At 41.8% G+C, this 21,535-nt stretch overlaps 1 protein-coding gene across 1 annotated transcript in view; it reads left to right on the forward strand.

Annotated features, from left to right (window-relative positions):
* The first annotated feature begins 1,693 nt into the window (after positions 1-1,693).
* Positions 1,694-21,535, forward strand: part of COLEC12 (collectin subfamily member 12) — a 171,200-nt gene continuing 151,358 nt past the window's right edge. The window contains exons 1-2 of the mRNA XM_016164546.2: positions 1,694-1,877; positions 18,587-18,637. Of these exons, the coding sequence (XP_016020032.2) occupies positions 1,871-1,877; positions 18,587-18,637 (58 nt within the window). The 5' untranslated portion in view covers positions 1,694-1,870. The remainder of the gene's footprint in view (positions 1,878-18,586; positions 18,638-21,535) is intronic.

Below are 21,535 nucleotides of genomic sequence, written 5' to 3' on the forward strand. Positions count from 1 at the left end.
AGTTGTAGGAGTTCTTTGTATATTCTGGATGTTAACCTCTTATCAGATATATGGTTCGCAGATATTTCCTGTGGGTTTCTAGGGGTATCTGCAAATCCCATTTTGTAGGTTGCCTTTTCACTCATTCAATAGCAACCTTTTATACACAAGTTTTTAATTTTGACAAAATCCAGTGTGTCTTTTCTTTTCTTGACTGTGATTTGGTATCATATCTATAATGCAGGAATTTTTTAAATGTTTTATTTTCCCCCAATTTAAATAGTGGACCTAAAATTCTCTCCATTTTTTGGTTCGAGAAACTATTACTCAAAGAGACCGATGGACTGACTTACTTCAATTCATCCCAGCACTGGTTAGTAATCTCTAGGCTGAGAATTCGTATCCTAAACTCTCTTCAGAGACTCTCATTTGCTGTGCAAGACAGGCAGGTACCTTGGTAAGAGCTGAAGCAAGTCTCCAGAATAAACTTCAGGGACCCTGTGGTTTCCACCACTAAAGCGAAAAAAAAAAAGTGCCAGTTTTTATATTTTTCTTTGCTAGTCATGTAAAAGTTTTCCCTTAATGTTCAGGGAAAAAGGAGAGCTTCTGGAATGGACAGTCTGTGAAATATTTTAGAATGTATTCATTTCTGGCACTGCGTTTTACTAGAGCAGAGTTCCCTGTTTACGATGAATCAATGTACCGATTACACTACGTTACCAAGTCCTCGGGAGATGAAATCTGAAAAGCCATGACAACTGCCCAGCCAGAATTGTACTGCTTTCGATGTGCTAGTAAATGCGTGATAATCTTTCATTTCATAACTGAAGAAAGTTCTTCGGCATCTTCCTCCCCACAACTCCACTCACCACTTAGTTTATGTTCAAAGTAATAAAGCAACGGGTCTGATGGGGGTGGGGGTGCGGTTCTAAAAGGAAAGAAAAACACAGTGGGGCAACAACGGCCGCAATGAAAGGATTTTATTATGAAGCGGATCCTTTCTTGGTAAAACAGGGTCGACCTGACAATTTCAGAGCAGTGGGTAGAAGCATCAGGAGTTTTCCAACCAAGGGGAATCTGAAGCGTTTTTTGGTGTCAGCCTGTCTCTTGGAAGGTCCAAGAGTTGCAATCCCGCTTCTAGTTCTGCAGGATAGCGTTTAATGGTGACCTCGGATTTAGAGACAGCTCTCCCGGGGTGACAGTGAGCACGCCTCCTTGCTACCCCATTTCCTTCGTGGTCAACGAGCGCACTCAGAAACTTTGAACCCCGAGGACGTTCTCCCCTAGTTTAATCTTCTAAGCCTCCATGCCCCAGAGCCGTTTGAGGAATGGACAACCTTACCCCGCCAACCCCGTGACACCGCTGCTCCCCAACTCTCTCACCCCACGCTCTAGGTAGTTTGGGGTATAGAAACAAGCTCAGCAGCAGCAGTAGCACACTTCGCGCAAACCGAGGCGGAACACTTGACCGCCCACAGGCGCTTTCTTCGGACTTGGTTCCGCGGCTGGTCCAAAGCGGGAAAAGAGAGAACCCGAGAGAGCGAGGGCGAGGAGGGGCAAGGCGAGAAAGTGACTGCGCCGGGGCCAGCGCCGGCCCGGGGCGGGGCGGGGCGGGCGCGAGAGGGGCGCGGGCGCGGGGCCGGCGCGCCCCGGCGGGCCAGGGGGAGGGGCGCCGGCGGGCGCGGCGCCTCCCGCCCGGGGTGAGCGGCGCGCGCGGCCGCCCCGCGGCACAGAGCGCCGAGCGGGGAGCGCGGGCGGGCGGCGAGGGAGGGCTGGAGCGCAGACGGCCGACGCGCGGCGCGGCTGCCATGGGCGCGCAGTGACCGCTGCTCAGCGCGAACTTCTCGGCGGCGCGGGGCTCCCTGGCAGGCGGTGCGTCTCCTTAGTCACCATGAAAGGTGAGGCGGCGGCGGCGGCAGGGCAAAGAGGGTTTCGGGGCGCGCGGGAGGGGGCGGAGGTGCGTTCCTGCGCGACCTTTCTCGGGGTGGTGGGCGGGGGGAGAGTGGGCGCCGAGATCGTGCGTGCACACTTGGGAAGCTCGCGGCTCCGTGGCTGCGTACGGCAAGAGACCGAGAGGTCGGGGCTTGGAGGCGTGCAAGTATTCCCCTTCCCAGCGTGTCTCTCTGCAAAGTAGTTTGAAGCCCTACATCGTTGTTTATGGATTCCAGTTCCCAACTTTCTAATTGAAAAAAGGTGCCGAGGAGAGTGGAGGCATCATCATTCCCCAGAGTCCGCTTTCCGCTCTGAGGCGCTCCGCGCTTTCTGGAGACCGCTTTGCTCCCGATTGTTGCAGTCTCTCCGTCGGAGAAGTCGGTGTGCGGCGGGCTGGGGTTTTCCTCGGAGACTCGGGGATGTTCTCGGTGCGCCCACCCCACATCTGGCAATGATTAGGTGCCCGCGGAGTTCGGCTGGCTCGGGAAGTGCGTTTGGCATCTTTCTCCATCAGATCTATTGACTGGAAAATAACCGCCCTCGGTTCCGCGTCCCTTCCATTTGCCGGCCTGTGGAGTTGCTGTGCCCACGTGTGTTCAGGGGGTGTCACAGACCATCCCTTTAATCGTCCCCTGGACGGTATCCCCTACAGGACGGTTTAGGGAAGTGTCAGATTTTATCTTACTTTTAAACAGAATCACAAGGAAAAGGGCAGCCTTCACTTTAGTGGAAATATGGAGGTTTTTCAGCAGAACCCCGATTTATATGAGAGAGAAATAATTACTGAGGAGGCATCAAGGGCAGTCGTTTGGGGATGTGCCGGCATGGTGTTCACACAAGACCCAAGTTCCTGGTTTCGTGCTAGGAAGACACGTTTCAGTCCTGGCGCGGGCTGGACGTGGGTTGAGGGGGCTGGGTGCGAGATGCCATCTGACCGCGGTGACCGAGCTTCCAGCTGCCCGAGATCACGCGATGCGGTCGCTTAGACTTGCTAGGGTTGCTGACTGAGGGAGATGCCTGGGAAGCCCCACAGGCTCCGAAAGCAACGTTTGACACTAAGTTTCTCTAAAAGGCAATTCTCGCTAAACACCCCAGAGCGACATTGTCCTACCAGTTAATTAATTCTTCTTCTGAGGCATTACTTCACCCCAGGAGACCCTGAGAAGGGAGGGGACTGCACAGGTAAAATGTGGTCCGCTCTAGGGGAAAAGAAACAAAAGGTATGATATAACTTTCTGGCTAGAGAATTTCAAACTCAGTGGTGCCCGTTCTCTCTCCATCTCATTTTCTCTTCTCTCATTTACATTTTAAGAAACACTCACTCTCCTTAGCTAGCACTGATTAAAAGATCCTTCCAGTAAGGAAAAAGTACAACATGGCTAAAAGTTACTCTGGGACTCAGCTACCCTAATTTTAGCCAGAGGTTAGTCTTTTCATTGTTGGTCAGGAGGCCAGTAGTTTTTGAATTCTTGGAAAGATAAGCAGCCATTCACTCCATCTGCTCCTGTGTGGGTTCTTCAGCCCCAAAAATAGTGTTATGCTTTTAACTTGGTAAATGACTGTTTTTGCTCTTTGAGTACTTTTCAATGTTAATTCAAATCTGCAATGGAAAACACACCTGAAAGTCCTGCACATATTTTTGTGAGATTTACACTGCATTCTGTATCAGCTTGCAGACCCCTCTGGAGAAGGCTCCTTGCTTACAGCAGTGGTCTGGCCACAGCCTAAAAGGCCCTGCTTACCTTCTACCTCAGTCAGGGAGAGGGGATGAGGGACTGGTGAATCCCTGTGTAGACTAGTCTCTTTAGAAACCTCTTAAAATGAAGTGTCTGTAAGAGGTTTGTTTACCAACTATTGCCATATAGTTTGCATTCATTTGTCCAGTTAATGATGTGGAGAAGGGAGGGGACAGTTATCATTTTTTAGAACCTATGAAGTGCCAGCCACTGTGCTATACCCTCTACAAGCACTCTATCAATTAATCCTCTCAACAACCCTATGAGGTAGGTATTTGAACCCCCACATTTTAGATGAGGGAAGTGAGTCTAGAAGAAGCAGGAACTGGCAACAAGGAGATGGTAGTAGGCATCTAAAGATAAGCTTTGCCAGTTTCCCTGTGTTGTTAGGAAAGACCTGGACGCCAGATATGGTAACCTCTGGTGTCAACTGGAAGAAAAGAGACTCTCAGAGAACTAAATAGCCAAGTAACCCACAGTCCGTGGGGCAGTCAGGAAGGGGTGGAGCCAAGAAACTGGACACAAGGCGTCTGAAGCCAAGCACAGAAGGCCTTTCTAGCCAAAAAGGAAAGCCACCTTTACCAACTCAAAGTTTTCCTTGGGTTTGTGATTAATGTCACATAGTTATTAACTCATTATGCTTCAGAAAGCCAACATTTCATGAGAATTTGATTTTCCTAAATGGTAGAAATCAATGACAAGCCTTGTAAATGTTTAAAATTAAAGTAATAATCTAAAACATTCTTTAGCCAAATGGAAAATTAGTAGACACCTTAGAAGTTACAGAAGTTTATTTGCCAAAGCAAAAATGTAACTCCTGTGCGAGTCAGATGCCTTTTTAAGGTACCTATTTGACTTTGCAATCTTCGTGTTTAGACCTTAGACATGGCCTTTGTAATAAACCAAGTTTTAAAAGTGTGATTTCATATCTACCGTGAACCACAGTGTCACCTATCCGTTGCATTCAGCAAATAGCTGCCTCTGTTTTATTTTCTGCAATCCTGGATTCGCAAGTACCAAAATAATGACATCATTATATATTTTCCAGAAGAAAATTACTTACCCCATTGCTGCAATACTTGAAGTTTTCCAAACTGATTAAAACATGTAGTTGGTTTTAATTTATTTCCAACTTCATTTTCAATTAGCTGTACTGCACCATAAATCTCATGGTTTTGGATACATATTCACATTCTTTATGAAGGAATCTGACTCCTCTGGAGTTAGGTGTGTCATTACTAAATCACATTTCTGGTTCTGAAAGTTGAGAATATTGGTGAGTTTCAGTGCAGCAGCACTTGTTGCCTAAGAGACGGCTGAAAATAACCACCAGCACATGGGACCACAGAGGTCCAAACCGCTGTCATAATTTAACACAGGGAGGAGGTTGGTGCCATCAAAACATAGCGTTCAGCTGCTTATTTTTGTGCTTTGTGTATAAACATTTCTGAAATACTATTTGGCAATAATACTTTTAAATGCTCTAGTAAGCAGTATACTTCTACTTCCTGTTGTTTTTTGGAACTCAGAGCTTCCTTGATTTCTCAGTGTCTCTCTAAAGTGTCTTGTTCTTAACTGGGATAAGCAAACAAGCGTGACTGCATTTAACATGAAAGATTCATGCTTTCTGAAGGGAAATGGAAACAAAAATGAGGTCTTTTTCCCTTCACAGATTGGGAATTGGAGCTGCCCTTATTCTGGAAGGCAAATTTACAATCTAATTATACTTTTGACTTTTCATTAGTCTGGGGATACTTGACATTTTTCATCTAAAGTTTAATTATTGCTAAGTATAGATCTTTTCTGTGGTCTCCTGTGCAGTTTCCCAAGGTTGTTCCCATGAGCCCCCGTTACCATGTGGCTCATCCACTTGATAATGGTGTGAATGGGGAAAACTGGCAGAGGATAGCTTTAAAGCTATATCATATCTAGGTATCTAATTTTCTGATTTAATACTGATTCTTGTTAAAGTATTACTACAAAACAGTTGATGCAACTACTGCCCAAAGTTAAATAACCCTTGAAGGATTAGTTTTCAAATAGGAAAACAGACATTTAAGTCTTATGATAGAAAAAAGTATGTTTTGCCTTGGATCAACCCAGAATGTGGGTAATCTCTCAGCGGGGCAAGTCTGACACACATGTCTCCCCGTGGTAGAAGAAGTGGTGGGACCCCAGGCGTGGAAGACCAGAGCTGTGGCAGAGCCTAGCCTTCCTGCTGGCAGTGTGTGTCCATGATGCTTTGGAGCTTCAGCTGGCGAATCAGAATGAAAAGAATCAGGCAGTTTGGGGGTGGGGGACAGCATTATCGAGCTCTGATGAAATCATTTGTGAAGAGAGTCCACCTGCACTGTGGGGTCAGTTCCACCAGGCTGGTCCTGCCCTTTCTGGTTTTCACTCTCTGCCACTCCAAAGGCATAGGCTCTCTCAGCTTCTAGAGTTTCCATCTATGGCCTTGAGGCAGGGAGCAGAGTCATGTGTTGGAAGATAAATGCCAGGGATGAGGTCGGTTTGGACCGTGGTTTGTGTTTACAAACAATGTCTTAGGTTTGACTGATAGGTCACTTAACATCCCCACTTATTATTTTTCCCTTTACAATAGCTAACATTATTGAGTATTGGCCATGCTAGGCATTATTATTCCTTCTGTTTTACAGTAAAAAAATGTAGGCTCAGAGAGGTTAAATTACGTGTCTCAGGGCAACCAGCTAGTAAGTAGTGAAATTGGTGTTCAAACTCAGACAGTCTGATTCCAGAATCCACATGTTACACCTCTAGCCTAGCCTCCTCTTTGGCCACCCCTTAATAATTCACTCAGTCAGCACCTCTTTGGTAAGCATCTTCTGGGTGTCACACTCTCCTAAATACTGAGGAAGCAAGACAGAGAAGCTCCTACTGTCAGACCTCAAATAACCTTGAATCAAAAGTCTGAAAAAATTGATGTGCTCTTCAGTCAGCCACTAGAGGAGACTCTAGACTGGAGCTCTTGCAAAGATAAAGGAGATTCCAGGGTTGCTGCCATGTGTAGAGTTTATCTTCTGGGAGGTTTTGCTTATGACTGAATGAATGTAGATGGCCCACTGAAGCTATCAACTCTATAAACAGCCCCTTCACCACTCTTGCTGACAGGTTTACAATGAGACAATGAAGCGTTGTCAGAGGTGCCATTCTCAAGAACAGACTATAACCACCAGTGGGTGACCAGCAAAAACAAAATAAAATAAAAAATAATTATAAATAAACCTCTTAAATAAGAGATAGGGAGGTATAGACATTCTTCATAGAAAATATTTATTTCTTGACTGCTGATAACACAGTTTGTAAGCACATTAGCCATTCAAAGCTTGAGGGAGGTAACTTTTCTATCAAACAGTGATTTTATTTCTTTAAGTGAATGATATTTGAAGAGCCCAAACCAATATAGTACCTTGAAAAGGTCCTTTCAATTGTTTAAGGGACCTTTGTAGTTACATAGCAGTGAAAGCCAATGTAAGCAGAAATTAGTGATCCCAAATTAAAATCCAAACAGATCCTAGGAGGTCTCTTAACCCCTGAATTTATCATGAATATTCAATTAATATTCTCAAAAATATAAAAGAAATGTTTTTCAACATGGGAGGTTTAAAAATTAAATAAATTTGTTGGATTTGGATATATTAAATATCATTCCCTCATGCTTGCTGAATGGCTTGGGAATATAACTCAGTGTCACATGAAGTCATATTCAGTAGCCTGAGAGGTTGGACATTTGACATTCTTCATGAAAAACTAACTTGTTGGTTCTGTGGAAGTAGCCAAACTTCTTTGGGCTTCAGTCACTTCCTTATGACATAGAAATGTTAGCAAACTAGCTGATATTTATGTAACAATTTGTTATTTGGAGGTGAAATAGTCCAACTTTATAGCTGATAATATATACTTTAAAATATAACTATTTCATAAAATGTAATTTTATGTACTGATCCCAGAAATTGAACCTGATGATTTTAGTGTGATGGCAAGGAGTGTTGGCTCTAAAACCAGAGGGCCTGGTGACCACATGCAGATTACTTAACCTCTCAGGGCCCCTAGATTCCCTATCTCAAATGGAAGATTATAATGGCATCTACCAGATAGAGTTATTTTGAAGGATAAGTAGGTTAGTGTAGATCAGTCATTTGGAATGATGTCTGGCACTTAATGAGAACTCAAGACATTTTAGTTATTGTAATACTGTGTTGTTATAACCTGCTGTTTACTTCCGGCAGTAACATAATGGCCAATTATGAATCATTTATGGTAAGTGAACCAAGTGCTATAGCTTATCCCATGAAGGCAAAGCTCAGTTTGAAATGAAAGCAATTTTCAAATTACAAATATGTTAAACACTGACCTCAGGGATAGGAGGAAACAGTGTTGGCTGGCCCTGGTCCATCTCCAGCTGCCATCACTTGTATTTCTGCCATCATCGTAATGTAGTCAAAAATCAGCCATATTTCAGGGGCCATGTTTATAGTGAAGTTTGTAATTATAGTGAAATGGTCCAATTTTCTCATTTGTTAATGATAGTGATAGAAAACTGGTAAACATATATACATTTAATGTACCAAGGAGCCCTAATTTTTCCAGGAGCACTATTATTGAGGTGCTTACTGATGATGACAGTATTTTTAAAGATTTGTATCTCAAATCCATTGTCCAGTTTTATCTGGTAAGGATATGATTTCAAGGAATAAAAACCAAACAAATTCATCTCTAAATAAGTTTTAGGCAGATGTATATATATATTTTTTTACCACTTGACGTCAAGTCTATTTCATTGGTAGTGTGAATTTTCCATTAAGCTGTTATACTTATGTTTTATTTATTATTAACAATTGGGCCACCAAGTCCTAACTAGCTTTCATTTCTTCTTTAGTATATTATTTAAATGTATTCAGATGTTTGTTACATGTATAGCCTCTGTCCTCAAGGAGCTTGCAGTTTCGTAGGCAGGATAACACTTATGCAGAAACTGGAATCCAAGGTAAAAGGTCAAATGCGTCCTATTTGAGGTTCAGACAAGTGTGGCTGGAGGAACCAGGAAGAGAGGCCAAGCTGGCTGAAGACAGGGGTATTTTCATTTTGAGGAGAGATTTGAGCTGATTAATTAACTTGAATTATATTTCACATTTCAAATTACATTATTTTAATAGTAATGTTATAATAATTAAAGAGGCAAATGGTGCATGAGAGCCCCTCTTAAACTTTCAAGTATGTTATTTCAGTGTGAGAAGTGAGAGAAAATCACATTTATAAGTTTTCTCAAACTTTGTCTCCTAAGCTCCATTTTGGTACATCACTTGTAATTAATTGCAGTATATTGCTTTGACATTATTGCCTGGACAGCTTAAACATAAAGTTAAGTTACTTCAAAATGAAACAGATGTGTAAGTTTTTATTTTTTATTTTTTTTTAAACAAAGACCATTTATTTTATTTTTTTTTGTATGTGTGCCTCCAGAGAAATGGATGGCATTACTTTTTCCTGCCAAATGACCCATGTATTTGAAGCTCTTCTAGGGCCCTTATAAAGTTTGAGGCAGGGATTCATATTCTCATCTTTACTCTCCTATAATTAACCTAACCAACACGATTAGATGAGAAAGTCCCTCATAGGAGAAAAGAAGGCGCATCACCACCCCTGTAATTACCCATGATTAATGGATCTTGGGGTCAAGGTTTCGAATGTTTCCTACTTCTTAAGTTGTTGAAGTTGGCTATTGGGGGAAATCTGGTTTAGCCCCTACTATCAATTTAGGGCTAAAAGTCATTTGAAAAATCTTAATTTTGTTGGACTATAACAGAAGGAAAATGTATTGTATCTCTCTTTGTTCTAAAAGCAAGAATCTGCTGTTTTTATAAGCATCAGAATTACAAGTTGAACTAGTAATTAGAGTCATTTATGTCTTTATGATTTTGACTTTTGAAAAAACTGTATCATTGAACCTAAAAGTAATCCTATTGCAAACATAAAATTCAGAAGGCAGCTGAGTAACCAAAATGAATCTCTTAAAATATTTGGAATAATCTATAAATATTTAAATCGCTACTAATTCCTTTATCCATTTGGGGTGGGGTGGAGGGAAGACCTGGAGCTGTTGAATGGAGGACAGATCTAATCACCCGATCGAAAGTATTCTGAACCTCAGATATTTCATTACACTACACTGAGCTCATTCACTGGCAGAATACTTAACAGCTATGGCTCAGAAGTGCCAGTGGGGGCAACATGAGGTTTTATATTTATAAAAGCTTTAAAACGAGGACAGATATTACCAATACTGCTCTTAGGGTTAAATCGAGGTTAAAGTATGTCTGTCTTCAATTTTTACATCCCCAGATACATTGAGATAAATCTTCAATATCAAAGGGATACTTAAGTGCCAGTTAGCTACAGCCCAAATTGAACCCTCCTCCCATATTACTCGTTTGCTAATCAAACTTTCCTGCTATCTCCTTCCCCCACATGCTCACTTCAACTGGAGCTGTGTGTTTTTTGAAACTAGAAGATTAAAGTAGTTTCTACCCAAACCTAAAGCTATTCTGTATTTCATGAGCACTCAAGTCCTAGGATATTTATTTTGGATCTTAAAACATAGTAGCTACTATCAGCATCTCCACCCCTTACTTCAGAGAAACCCTCATATTTATTCCACATCCGGTATGTGTCAGGTGTTTCCAGTCATCAGTTCACTTTTCCCTCCTGACAATGTGTGAGATAGGAATTGTTGTTTTCATCTCGTAGGAGACTGAGAGGCAGACATGAGCTTATGTTGTCAGTACAAGGTTGAGCCAGTCTTTAAACCCAGCTCTTTCAATTCTAAAGCCCAAGCTATATCATGACATCAGCCTCTGGCCTTATGAGAAATGTCCTTCAGAAGAGCACAGCAACATTTAAGGGGACATGTAAAATATTTAGCAACCAAGATGACATATTGTGGAGGCCAGTTTCCACGGACAACCGAGTGAAAGCAATTCCATGGAGCACTGGCCAGTGGAGGGTGGCCAGAGACTCAGGGGTCCAGGTGGCACCGGGCACCTGCCCAGGCACCTTATCCCCTCCTCACAATGCAGGCCTGCCACAATAGGTAATAGTGGTTGGGACACTTGAGGGCAGCTTGCAGGAACACTCAAAGCAGAGGGTGTTCCCCAGCTGTTTGGAAGCAGTTATATATTTTAACAATGGATGGGACTTCACTGTTTGTTTTAATAGTGATGACTGTACAAGAGCTGGGGCTTCATCAAGGTAGGCACAGTACAGAGTAGCTGATGGGTATGCTTGGATGGATGGCAGCGCTGAGCCCAGCTTGAGCAAAAGTCTAAATTCAGCCTAGCCTCTGTCCACGGTCCTTTAGCCTGGCTCCCGAAGAAGTCTGAACTTGTTTTCCTCAGTTTGGCATTCATTGGAACCTACTTTGTGCCGTGTATTTAAGGCCTCACGTCCAAACTTTTTATTCTGTTGCCTCAGTTTGGACTTTGCACACTGGCCCTTCAGTGTGCAGGGTACCTTTTCTGGTTGTGAGCCTCTGTTGGACCTGGGCTCTTTCCTTTTTGTCTACCTGATTTTTATTTTCCATTCACGTTCCCTTGTTTTGTTTGTTTTACTTTATTTTTTATTTTTATCAAACTTAGAGATGCACGTGGTTTAAAGAATCAAATAATATCACAGATTTATTATGAAAAACAGCAGTTTCCTGCCCAGCCCACCATCATTTCTTCATTTTCCATTCCCCAGAGGCAACCTCTTGAGAACATTTTTAGCGTTTTCTTTCGGCATTTATTTTTCTTTCAGTTATCTACTGATGCTTAACAAACCATCCTCAAACCCTGTGGTTTAAAACAATTGTTTATTTTTTCATGATTTTACTATTTGGGCCAGGTTGGTCTCTGCTTCCCGGGGCACTGGCCAGGCTGGAACGTTGGCGGGGTGGCTGGAATGGCTGAGGGCTGGCCAGTCTCTCTTTCCTTCTCTTCATTGTCCCTCATTCTCCAGGGATCCTCGCTCTCCAGGTGGCCTCTAGTCCAGCAAGGCAGGCAGCTGCCTGCCAAGTGGGTGCAAACGGAACCTGAGAGGCTACTAAGGCCTAAGCCCCACCATCACCCACTGCTACTTCTGCTATGTTCCCTCAGCCAAAGCAATTCACATGGCTCTCCCAGATTCAAGAGGAGTGAAAATGGACTTGCACGTGAGGGATGGAAAGAATTGCTGGTGGTAGCCCTTTATGCAGATGTTCTCCTATGACCCATATCATGACCTATAAGTGAGAAGCTTATGGTGTTCTTGCAGACTATTATTATTTTGGCTTTAGGCATTATATATTGTCTTCTTTTTAGAGAAGAGGAGGGTTTAGTTCTTTCACCCTCCACCTGACAACCCTCATGGACACCTCCATCGTTGCAATGTAGTTATGTCACAATCCTGATTAGATCAGTATTCAGCTTTTGCATTATTACAGCTATGTAAGTGCTATTCACAGCTGACTATATTTTTTTCTGTGTAGTTTCATTTCTTCTGGAGTTAATAATCTTATTTTGTTTGTTTAGCTTCCTATGTATATGTATATCATTATTCATCCCCAAAGTCTCTTTCACTTCCCTAAATCTCTTTGCAATGTTCAAACATATTAAATATTTTCTCATTTTCATCTTCTTGAAAAAAGCTTTTGTGGAGCCTTTTGATCTACTCAGGATGAGAGAGTTAGGTTAGGGTGTGCATGCGCACACACATACACATCTTTCTGGGTTTGTTCCTATTTTCGTGGCATGCATTCTTCAATAACTCCCTGAGAAAAGTGTGCACGAGAGGTACACTTTTGGAGAATCTGCAAGTCTGAAAAGATCTTTCTGTTACCTACTCATTTAGTTGAGAAATTTCTGTTGGAAAGAATTTAGCCTTAGAATTTTGAAACTCTAATTTATTTTCTTTCAGCTGCAATTTTGTTGTTGAGATATGTGAAACCTTTTAAAAATTTATTCTTGTAAGTAATTTTCATTGTCCGTCTGGAGGCTTTTAAGATCTTTTTGTCTTCGGTATTATGAAATTTTTTGATGATTTGTCTTGGAGTAGATCTCTTTCCTTTCTTTGTGCTGGAAAGTGATGGGCCCTTTCATTCTGGAGAATCATATCCTTTGGTACTGGAAGATGTTGTTCAATTTTTCTTCTAATGCCTCTCTCCTTCATTCTTATTCCTGGTGTTTGAATATTGGACCCCCTGGATTGATTCTCTATTTTTTTTTTCTTGTCTTTACTTTGCTTTTTTCCCTACGTTCTGGAATATTTCAACTATATATTCTAACTCTTCTATTACCCTTTTATTTCTATGATCATATTTTTAATTCCTAAGAGTTCTTTTTTCTTTGATAGTTCCTTTTTTATGTCCTCTGTTATTATTTTATGGATACATATGATCTCTAGAAGGATACTGACAATAAGATTTGGATATTTTTTGAAATTTTTACCATCCTGCAAAATGTGTGTTTCCTCCAAATGGCTTTATCTGGTTTCTTTATTTTCATCTTTGTCTTTTCATATTAGAGGTTGTGTCAGATCCTTAACTGTATTCTCATACATAAGAGCAGAGAATTATAAAGGTTAATTAGAACTTCTTTGTTTTGGTGGCTTTTGTGAACAGTGACAGTCACTTTAGGCTGATCTGGTTGGGCTGTTTCAGTGGAGACCTCCAGGAACCAGAATCATTAGTTTATCTTTTTTTAAAAAAAAAACCGTTCAGATTTCCCAGGAAACACCTTCCAATCTTTTGCCTCGAGGATAAAGTTTAGCCGACTGAGTGTGAGAAGAGGACCAAGTGGTCTGAACATTCATGGTGTAAACTCTCGCCTTTTTCCTCTGGTTCTGTTATAGTTCTTACCTCAGCTATTCCTGGTTTCACAACAGAACTTTTGTTTTATCTTCTCTGAATAATAAACCTCCAATCTTCTGCTGTGGACAGGGAGGGACAGTCAACCAGCTCTGTGGGGGACCAGAGAGGTTCAATTGCTTTTGTTTTTCACATACTACATAATCACCCATTTAAAGTGTGAATTTCAGTAGGTCTTTTTAATATATATTTACAGGTTTTGCAACCATCATTGTAATCAATTTTAGAACATTGCCATCACCCCATAAAGGAACCCCATACCCATTAGCAGTGACCCCCCCTTTTCTCCCAAAACCATCAGCCCTAGGCAACCTTAAATCTGCTTTCTGTCTCTATGAATTTGCCTAATGTAGATATTTCATATAAATGGAATCATACAATATGTGGCCTTTTGTGACTGACCTCTTTCACTTAGCATAGTGTTTTCAAGATTCATCCATGTTGTAGCATCTGTCAGTACTTCATTCCTTTTTTGTTGCTGAATTATATTTCATTATTTAGATGTACCAAATTTATTTATCCATTAATTAGTTCATGGACATGTGGGATGTTTCTACTTCTTGACTATTATGAATAATATTGCCACAAACATTTGTGTACAAGTCTTTGCGTGGACATATGTTTTCATTTCTCTTGGGCCTCTACCTAGGAGCAGAAATGTTTAACCTTTTGGAGGAACTGCCAGACTGTTTTCCAACATGACTGTACTATTTTGAATTTCGACAAACAGCGTATGAGGGTTCTAGTTTCTACATATCCTCATTAGCAGTTACTATCTTTTTTATTATTATTATTATAGTCAACTGTTTCTTAAACAGATGTTCAACCAGTTCTCCTATTTTAGCCTCACCTCTGTTCTCCTTTTGGAATGACCTGTGTCCCAAATTCCTAAGCCTTTTCAGAATTCTGTGGTATAAAGCACTGCTTCCTAGCTTTCTCTGTTGCTAGCACAAGGTTTAGTTTCTTGGGTTTGCGAGATCAGCGATCATCGTTTTAGTCTTGGTCTGGCTACTCACAAACTGTGAGACCTTGGGTCAAATTATGTAGCTTTTCTGCGCTTCAGAGAAACATGAGGAATAGGAAGTACCCGAAATTCAGTAGTTATTGACTAAGTATTAATTCTCTTATTTTTCCCAAATGTGGCGGACATACAAAAAATAAAAATAAATAAAAGAGAAAGATTTAATGTCTTTCTTAGGAATTCACCAGTTAATGGGAGAGAAAGACACCTGTGTAATTCTAATCTGCTTAATTTTCAGCATCAACTATTGGGTGCCTGTAATGTGCCATAAAATGTACTAGTTGCTGAGGGTTACAGTGTGACAAGTTTCCTGTTTTCAAGTAGCTTTCCATCTGGTGGAGTCAAAACCAGAACTGGAATATAAAGCAGATGGAGTTAAGTTCTGTCATACCAACAGTTAAGTGCTGTAACTCCTAACCACAGGGATATCACACAGCTTGGTCCACAGATTGATTGGAACATTATGTATGACCCTTAGTATTCTAAGCTACCTAAATAAAACTTCACTCGAACTCATGGTACTCTGAAATAGCAAGGCTCAAAGAATGAATCAGCAACAGAATTCCATTCAACGTTCTCTATCATGAAACCTTTGGCCAGTGTGGCTCTGTGCCAGTTACCAAGGAAAGTAAAAAATAAAAGTCACAATTTGATATAAGCAAGCAAAAGACAGTGTTATTAAAATCAAAGTGCTGAAGGATAGCTGTGGAAGCCAAGAAAGTCCAGGCCCATAGATATAACTCAAATTAAACACATTTTGGTATTTAGTATGTGAAGGCTACCTCTTCTCTCCAGACAAGCTGCTGTCAGAAGCAGGTATCAAGTTATGGCCATCACAGAACTTAGGGGCCTTAAATCTTAACCAACTCCTTGCTCACATAGGACTGTAGCAGTTATGTAGTGTAGATTGTGTCAGAGACAGTTGCTAAAATGACTAGATAGTCTCTAAGGAGAATGTCTTTATTTGAGTATATTACCTTTGTAGGCCCCCAATACTATAAAGACAATCTGGGATGCACTTAGCTTGGGTCTACACAGTGTGACAAAAAGGTTTTGAGGACAGAAAATAACGCTGCACATAATGTCTAGCTGTTTGACTTCCTCACATCCATCTGTCAGCCATTGTGAGCCCTGTCATTGCCTTTTGCCTTCCAAAATGTGCAGGCACTAGGCACACTTGACCTCGTATCCTCTCCTATGGCTCTCGTAGCCTGATGTGGGTTGTCCACACAGCCACAAGCCCCATCAGTTCCTACATCTTTCTCTTTGTCAGTTCCCTAAATGCCTAACTCCATCACCAGCCTGACTTGGCTGTTCATCAGCTGAACAGCTGGGAAAATTTGGCAGCGGGCTCTGGAGGACACCAATACTAACTATTGAACTATGTATTATACTAAGGCCAACTCTACACAGCTTTTAAGGATATTAAAAAGGATTCAAAAGTCTACTTTTGAAAACACTGAGTAAAATAAAGTTAAACAAGCTTTTCTTTTCTCTCTCTCTGAAGTGTCTCTACTAGTTTAGAATCTATTATGAATTTCCAAGAAAGGAATATAGTATGAAGTGTTTCTCAAATTCTCTTTCTCTCCAAAGGAAAAAAAAACATTAAGAAAGACTGATTTAAGATACTTCTGTATGAGACCTTTCAGATAATCCCAGTCAGACATTATTTGTGGTACTTTACTTGTACTCTGTATGTCTCACATAATTTTCTATCTAATTTTAGAGTTAGAGAAGATATAAATTTGTATTCTTTTAATAGCTGCTATAAGAATTCCTAATTCTTTTTGAATGAAGACTAAGACAAGAAGCAGAACATCCTTCTTGAGTCCTAGTAGGCAGTTGCCTGTAAGGCCTTTGTTTTCTTGAACCCCCTAATGGGTTTGGGCTTGTTAATTTGGAAGGCTGAGCTTTGCTTTAATAACAAAAATATGAGTAATTTGAAGTTCCCAGAGAAATTTCAGGAAGGGAAGAGGAGTCAGTCAGACTAAATGCTGCATGGGGAAAAAAAAGATCAGAGGAAAAAGAAAACAAACAAACTAACTAATGGTGGGCCTGCAGAAAAGAAGCTTTGGGGGAGAACAGAAATGTCTACCGGGAAATTTTAAGCTGTTTGCTATTGAGGGTGCAGCATAAACTGCTCTTTTGTTTCCACTGTGAAATCTTCAGTTGATGCCTCTTTGGCCCACAATGTCCGCCTGTGAGTAGATTCTTTTGCTGGCGTGGCGCAGTGGTGGAGGGGCTGGAGCTGGCAGGTGAAGCTGATGTCTGGGTGGCATCATTACTTATCTTCATGTCTCATCAGCTCCCTTAGACTGCAAACATTTAGAGAATGAATAAGTAAATTCATGGATTTCTAACGAGAAGCAGCAGATAAGGGTTTCTCTTTCACTGAGACTAGACTCAGCTTCTCAGCCATTTATAGGATTGAATTAGTAAAGGAGACACAGAGTTAGAGGATTCATATGTATTTGTTGAACTAACCAGTCATTGAGTCGGTGAAAAAGGTGTTGTTCTCTTGGTTGTGAGCATGTTCTTCCACGTAGAAAGAACTAAAGCTTTAATCCTTGACATCAGAGGACTACTTTACTTATAGACCCGGCCTTCTGGATTCCAAACAAGATCTGTTCCCTGTTCTCTAAATAAGGAAACAATGGTAAAAATACAAAGATATCATTCTCTATTCTCTGGTGAAAGTTATTGCTCTCTCACATGTGTTTTCATAGCATTTCATAACAAACTATAGTGTTCTAAGGTTCACCACATTTTATTATAGACATCATAACATCTATGGTTTCTCCATAACATGTCAAGGTTCAGATATAGCCAGATCCTGTGTCCCATTTGGGGGGCTGTAAAAGACAATCACAGAGACATTATTTTCTCCCTGCTTGCCTCTCTCTTTTAAAAGCCTATTGGCTTCTTGAGGGAAGTGACCTTGTTTCACTCACTTCTGAAGCCCTACTGCCTGGCAGTCTCTGGTCCATAGTAAGTGCCAAAGCAATGCCTTTGAGCTGGATTGCATGTAGGGGGAAAGCTGAGGGCTGGCACAGTAATGGTGACCAACTCAAGAGTAATTGGTTAGGGCTCCCGGGAAAGGCCTGGTCTTAACACCTTTACTTGTCTTCAAAAGTGTCCTTTAATTACAGAATAGATTGTCAGACCCACACCTGGAAGAACTGTAAAATGAAAAGTTCTTTACTGATGTGATAAGAAATTGTATCATATTCACAGCAGAAAGGGGATTAGCTTTTTTTGTTTTTTTTGTAGAAAGCTTGGAGGACTAATATCTCTCTTGTTTCCACAGTAGCTAAAAATTTAGGAATTCCTACAGCAAGGCTGTCTTTTGAAATGCATTTACTGGGAAACCATCTGTCAGTCCCAGTTACCCAATGGAAGGAAAGTCGGGAAGGGTTTGGTTGTCACTGCAGGAGTTATGCTATGCTCCTGAGCTGCCACAGTTGGTGGAAGAGATGACCCGAGGGCCCAGCATCTGAAAGGAAGGGCTGTAGGCTCAGTTGTGTAAAGATAACTTAACTCTTGGATAGTTAATTATTTAGGCATTCATTCAACAAAATTTATTAAGACCCTGTTCTGTGACAGTCACCATTCTCGGTACAGGGGATTCATTCATGACGCAAGACAGGAAAAACATCTGGTCATGGGACTTAAGATCACACACACACACACACACACACACACACACACACACACAAATGAGGATATCAGAAAGTAATATTAAAATAGAGTGGTGTGACAAGGAGTGGCTGGGTGGTGGTTAGGAAAGGCGTCTTGAATGTTTGACAATTTAGCTGAGACCTGAATTAAAAGGAGTTGCATAAAGAACAGAGGAAGACCCTGTGGTGTTTCTTAGAAAGTGTGGCGTGTTCCAGGAGTGGAAGGAAAGCCACTGCGATGAAGTGGCCGGTGGGGCAGGTGGAGATGGGAGTGGCTGAGTCCCTCGCTGACCTGGCACTTTTGGGCCTCAGTGGGCTTAACACTGTGCCTTTTCTTCTGCAGACGACTTCGTGGAGGAGGAGGAGGTGCAGTCCTTCGGTTACAAGCGGTTTGGTGAGTTCTAACTAAGCTCTTTTCCTTCTTTGTGCTTGTTCTGGGATATAGTAACAAGACTGTTACTGGACCTTTGACACACATGAACATGTCTGGCTCTGGGGCCCAATTCTGGTTGGAAATTGAGTTTCCGTTTAACAGGTGGATGATTTCTCACAATGCTGAGGGCAGTGGAACAGGAGCTGTGTGTAGGCATGGGATGCTTATGGGATTCGCTGAATACAAACCAGATGGCTTATTAGGCAAAACATGGTAGGAAAGGTAAACCTGTGACAAGACAGAAACAAAAATTCATGAGATTTCTTTGTTTTGTTATTTAGAAAACATCTTTCCTCTTTTCTCGGGCCCCATGCTCCTAACTTAGTCAATGTTGAGTGGATAGTGAGAGGAAGGATTTTCCCATAAACCCAACTAGACACAGGTTCTCCGTAGTGGGCCGGATATGGCTCCCAAAGATGTCTGGATTCTAATCCGTGCAGCCTGAATGTTACCATATATGGCAAAAAGTACTTTGCAGATGTGACTAAATTAAAGAGCTTGAGATATGGAGATTATCCTGGGTTATCTGGAAGGGCTCTAAAAATCACAAGTGTCCTTATAAGAGGAAGGAGGAGGGAGATTTGACTACTAAGAGCAGCAGGCAGTGATGGAAGCTGAGATTGGAGTGATGTGTGCAGAAGGTGGAGGAAGGGGCCACAAGCCAAAGTACACAGGTGGCCACAAGAAGCTAAAAAAGGCAAGAAAACGGTTTTACTGTTCAGAGCTTCTAGAGGGAGTGCAGCCCTGCCAACATCTTAATTTCAGCCAACCGAAGCTGATTTCAGATTTCTGGCCTCTATAACTGTAAGAGAAGAATTTTGTGTTGTTTTAAGCCACCACATTTGTGGTAATCTGTTACAGCAGCCGTGGGGGACTAATACACACTCCTGTGCCTCCTGGGCTGCTGTGCACGGGTGCCCTTCTCTCTTTGACCATGATGCTGTGCTCTGCAACTTGGCTTTGAACTGCCAATGAACACTGCAGAGTTCCAAAGATAAAGGGAACTGAGATTTTCTGTTCAGCTAGTTTCTGTGCCTTGGCAATGAAGATTAGAGGAGAAACAAATTAGAGAATGTGCATGCACATGTGTGTGTTTATGTATGTGTGCCTTTGTGTGTGTGTGTGTGTGTGAGAGAGAGAGAGAGAGAGAGAGAGAGAGAGAGAGAGAGAGAGAGAGAGAGAGAGAGAGAGAAGGAGGGAGGGCAAGGGAGGAAAGACTATGAAAGAATGAATCTACTTCCTGTTGCTTAAAAAAAATCCTGGCTGGACTTTGATTAAAGTTAACAACCCCCAGCTGCTCTGGCTCCCTCATTGTTTTAGCATTTTTCCTTCTGGACACACACTTCTGCATTTCTTTCTGGGAAAAAAAAAAGGGCTTTAAAATGGGAATGCAGCGGCATCAAGCCCATAGCTCCTCCATTCATATGCTAGCAAAGTGGCTCACACTCAGTTCTCTCTACCCTCCTTCATACCGCGGTTCTGTATCTACACAATTGCATATTTCTGGATTGGTACCTTGTGTTCTGTTTTCCTGGGGTGAGTTCACAGAAGGTGGTAGTAGGAGTGAAGGTGAAACTAAGAATTTTAAAGGAAAGGAAAACAAAATAAAACAAAAACGAAAAGGCAGAAATAAAGAGGAAAATAAAACTTGTGAAAATAAGGCGAAATAAGTGTTGACAGTATGTATTTCAAAATCAATAGAAGCATGAAGAACCAAGAGAAAGAGTTTCTTAAAAAGAGTGACCTTGAGAGAAATTTTATTTAAAATTTTGTGACCGTGTAACTAGCTAAATGGGTGGGGATTTGGTTAAAAAAAAATGTTGCTAAAAGGATTTTATGTACGATGGTTAAATTATGTGTGGAAATCAGAAACTGGTAATGACTCAGAGAAGACACTATAACAACATGCAAATATTGGACAACGTAAACAGAAAGGCATGAAGAGAATGATGCCAAGTGGTACAAGTAGGGGAAAGGGATGAAATTAAAACGGAAACCTTGGAAGAGGCTGCGAAAGAGACTTTCTGATGTTGAGGATTCTTGGATTCAGCTTTTAGGCAAAGTGTTGGATATCCAGCCTAGGGGTAGAGAAGAATTTTGAAGATGGAAGAGCCTTTGAGATCATCTAAATCAGCCTTTAATTTTGCGGATAAGGAAGGTGAGGACCAGATAAGTCCTTGCTAAAGTAGGTTAGCCAGAGCTGGGTTTGGATGCTGGGTCTTCTAACTCCCAGGCTAGAGCAGTTTTGGGGAAGGGTCCAGCATTCAGGCTGAGATGATCTCTCAACTTCTGTGTCCTAGAAGGGTCCCTGTAGTTCTGGAACCCTAATGTGGTCTGGACTCCCAATCTGGCCACACCAGGGAAGCTTCACCACTTTTGCAGAGCTTAGGACTCTCGACCTAGTTTTATAGAAAGCAAATGGATTATCAGTTCCTAAGAAGGGGCCAGAGCTTGTCACCGAAAGCAACAGAACCCAAGAACCCATTCCTTCAGGTATGGTTAAACTTTAACCATTAAAGGAAGATGAAGTTGGTGTAAGGTGGTAGTGGAAGGCAGCCTTGTAGGGCCTCTTCTACTTTTGTGACTTGAAACCAATTTCTTCAACTCTGTGGGCCTAAGATACTTCATCTGCCCAGTGAGCAGAGTGACACCTGCCAAGGTGGGTAAGTCTACCTTGCAGGCTTTTGGTGAGACTAAGAGAGAGACCAGATGGACAGGTGCTTTGAAGGTGCAGCACTACAGAGACAAAGGTGGTGAGATCACTGTCCTGAGAGGGAGGGCCGTCATCACTCTCTGGATATTTTAGCATAGCTACTGCTGGGTATCAGTGTGACAGATCTGGAACCTCATTCCTGGAGA

Source organism: Rousettus aegyptiacus, unplaced genomic scaffold (genome assembly GCF_014176215.1).
Source record: "Rousettus aegyptiacus isolate mRouAeg1 unplaced genomic scaffold, mRouAeg1.p scaffold_m13_p_12, whole genome shotgun sequence".
NCBI classification, from domain to species: Eukaryota; Metazoa; Chordata; class Mammalia; order Chiroptera; family Pteropodidae; genus Rousettus; species Rousettus aegyptiacus.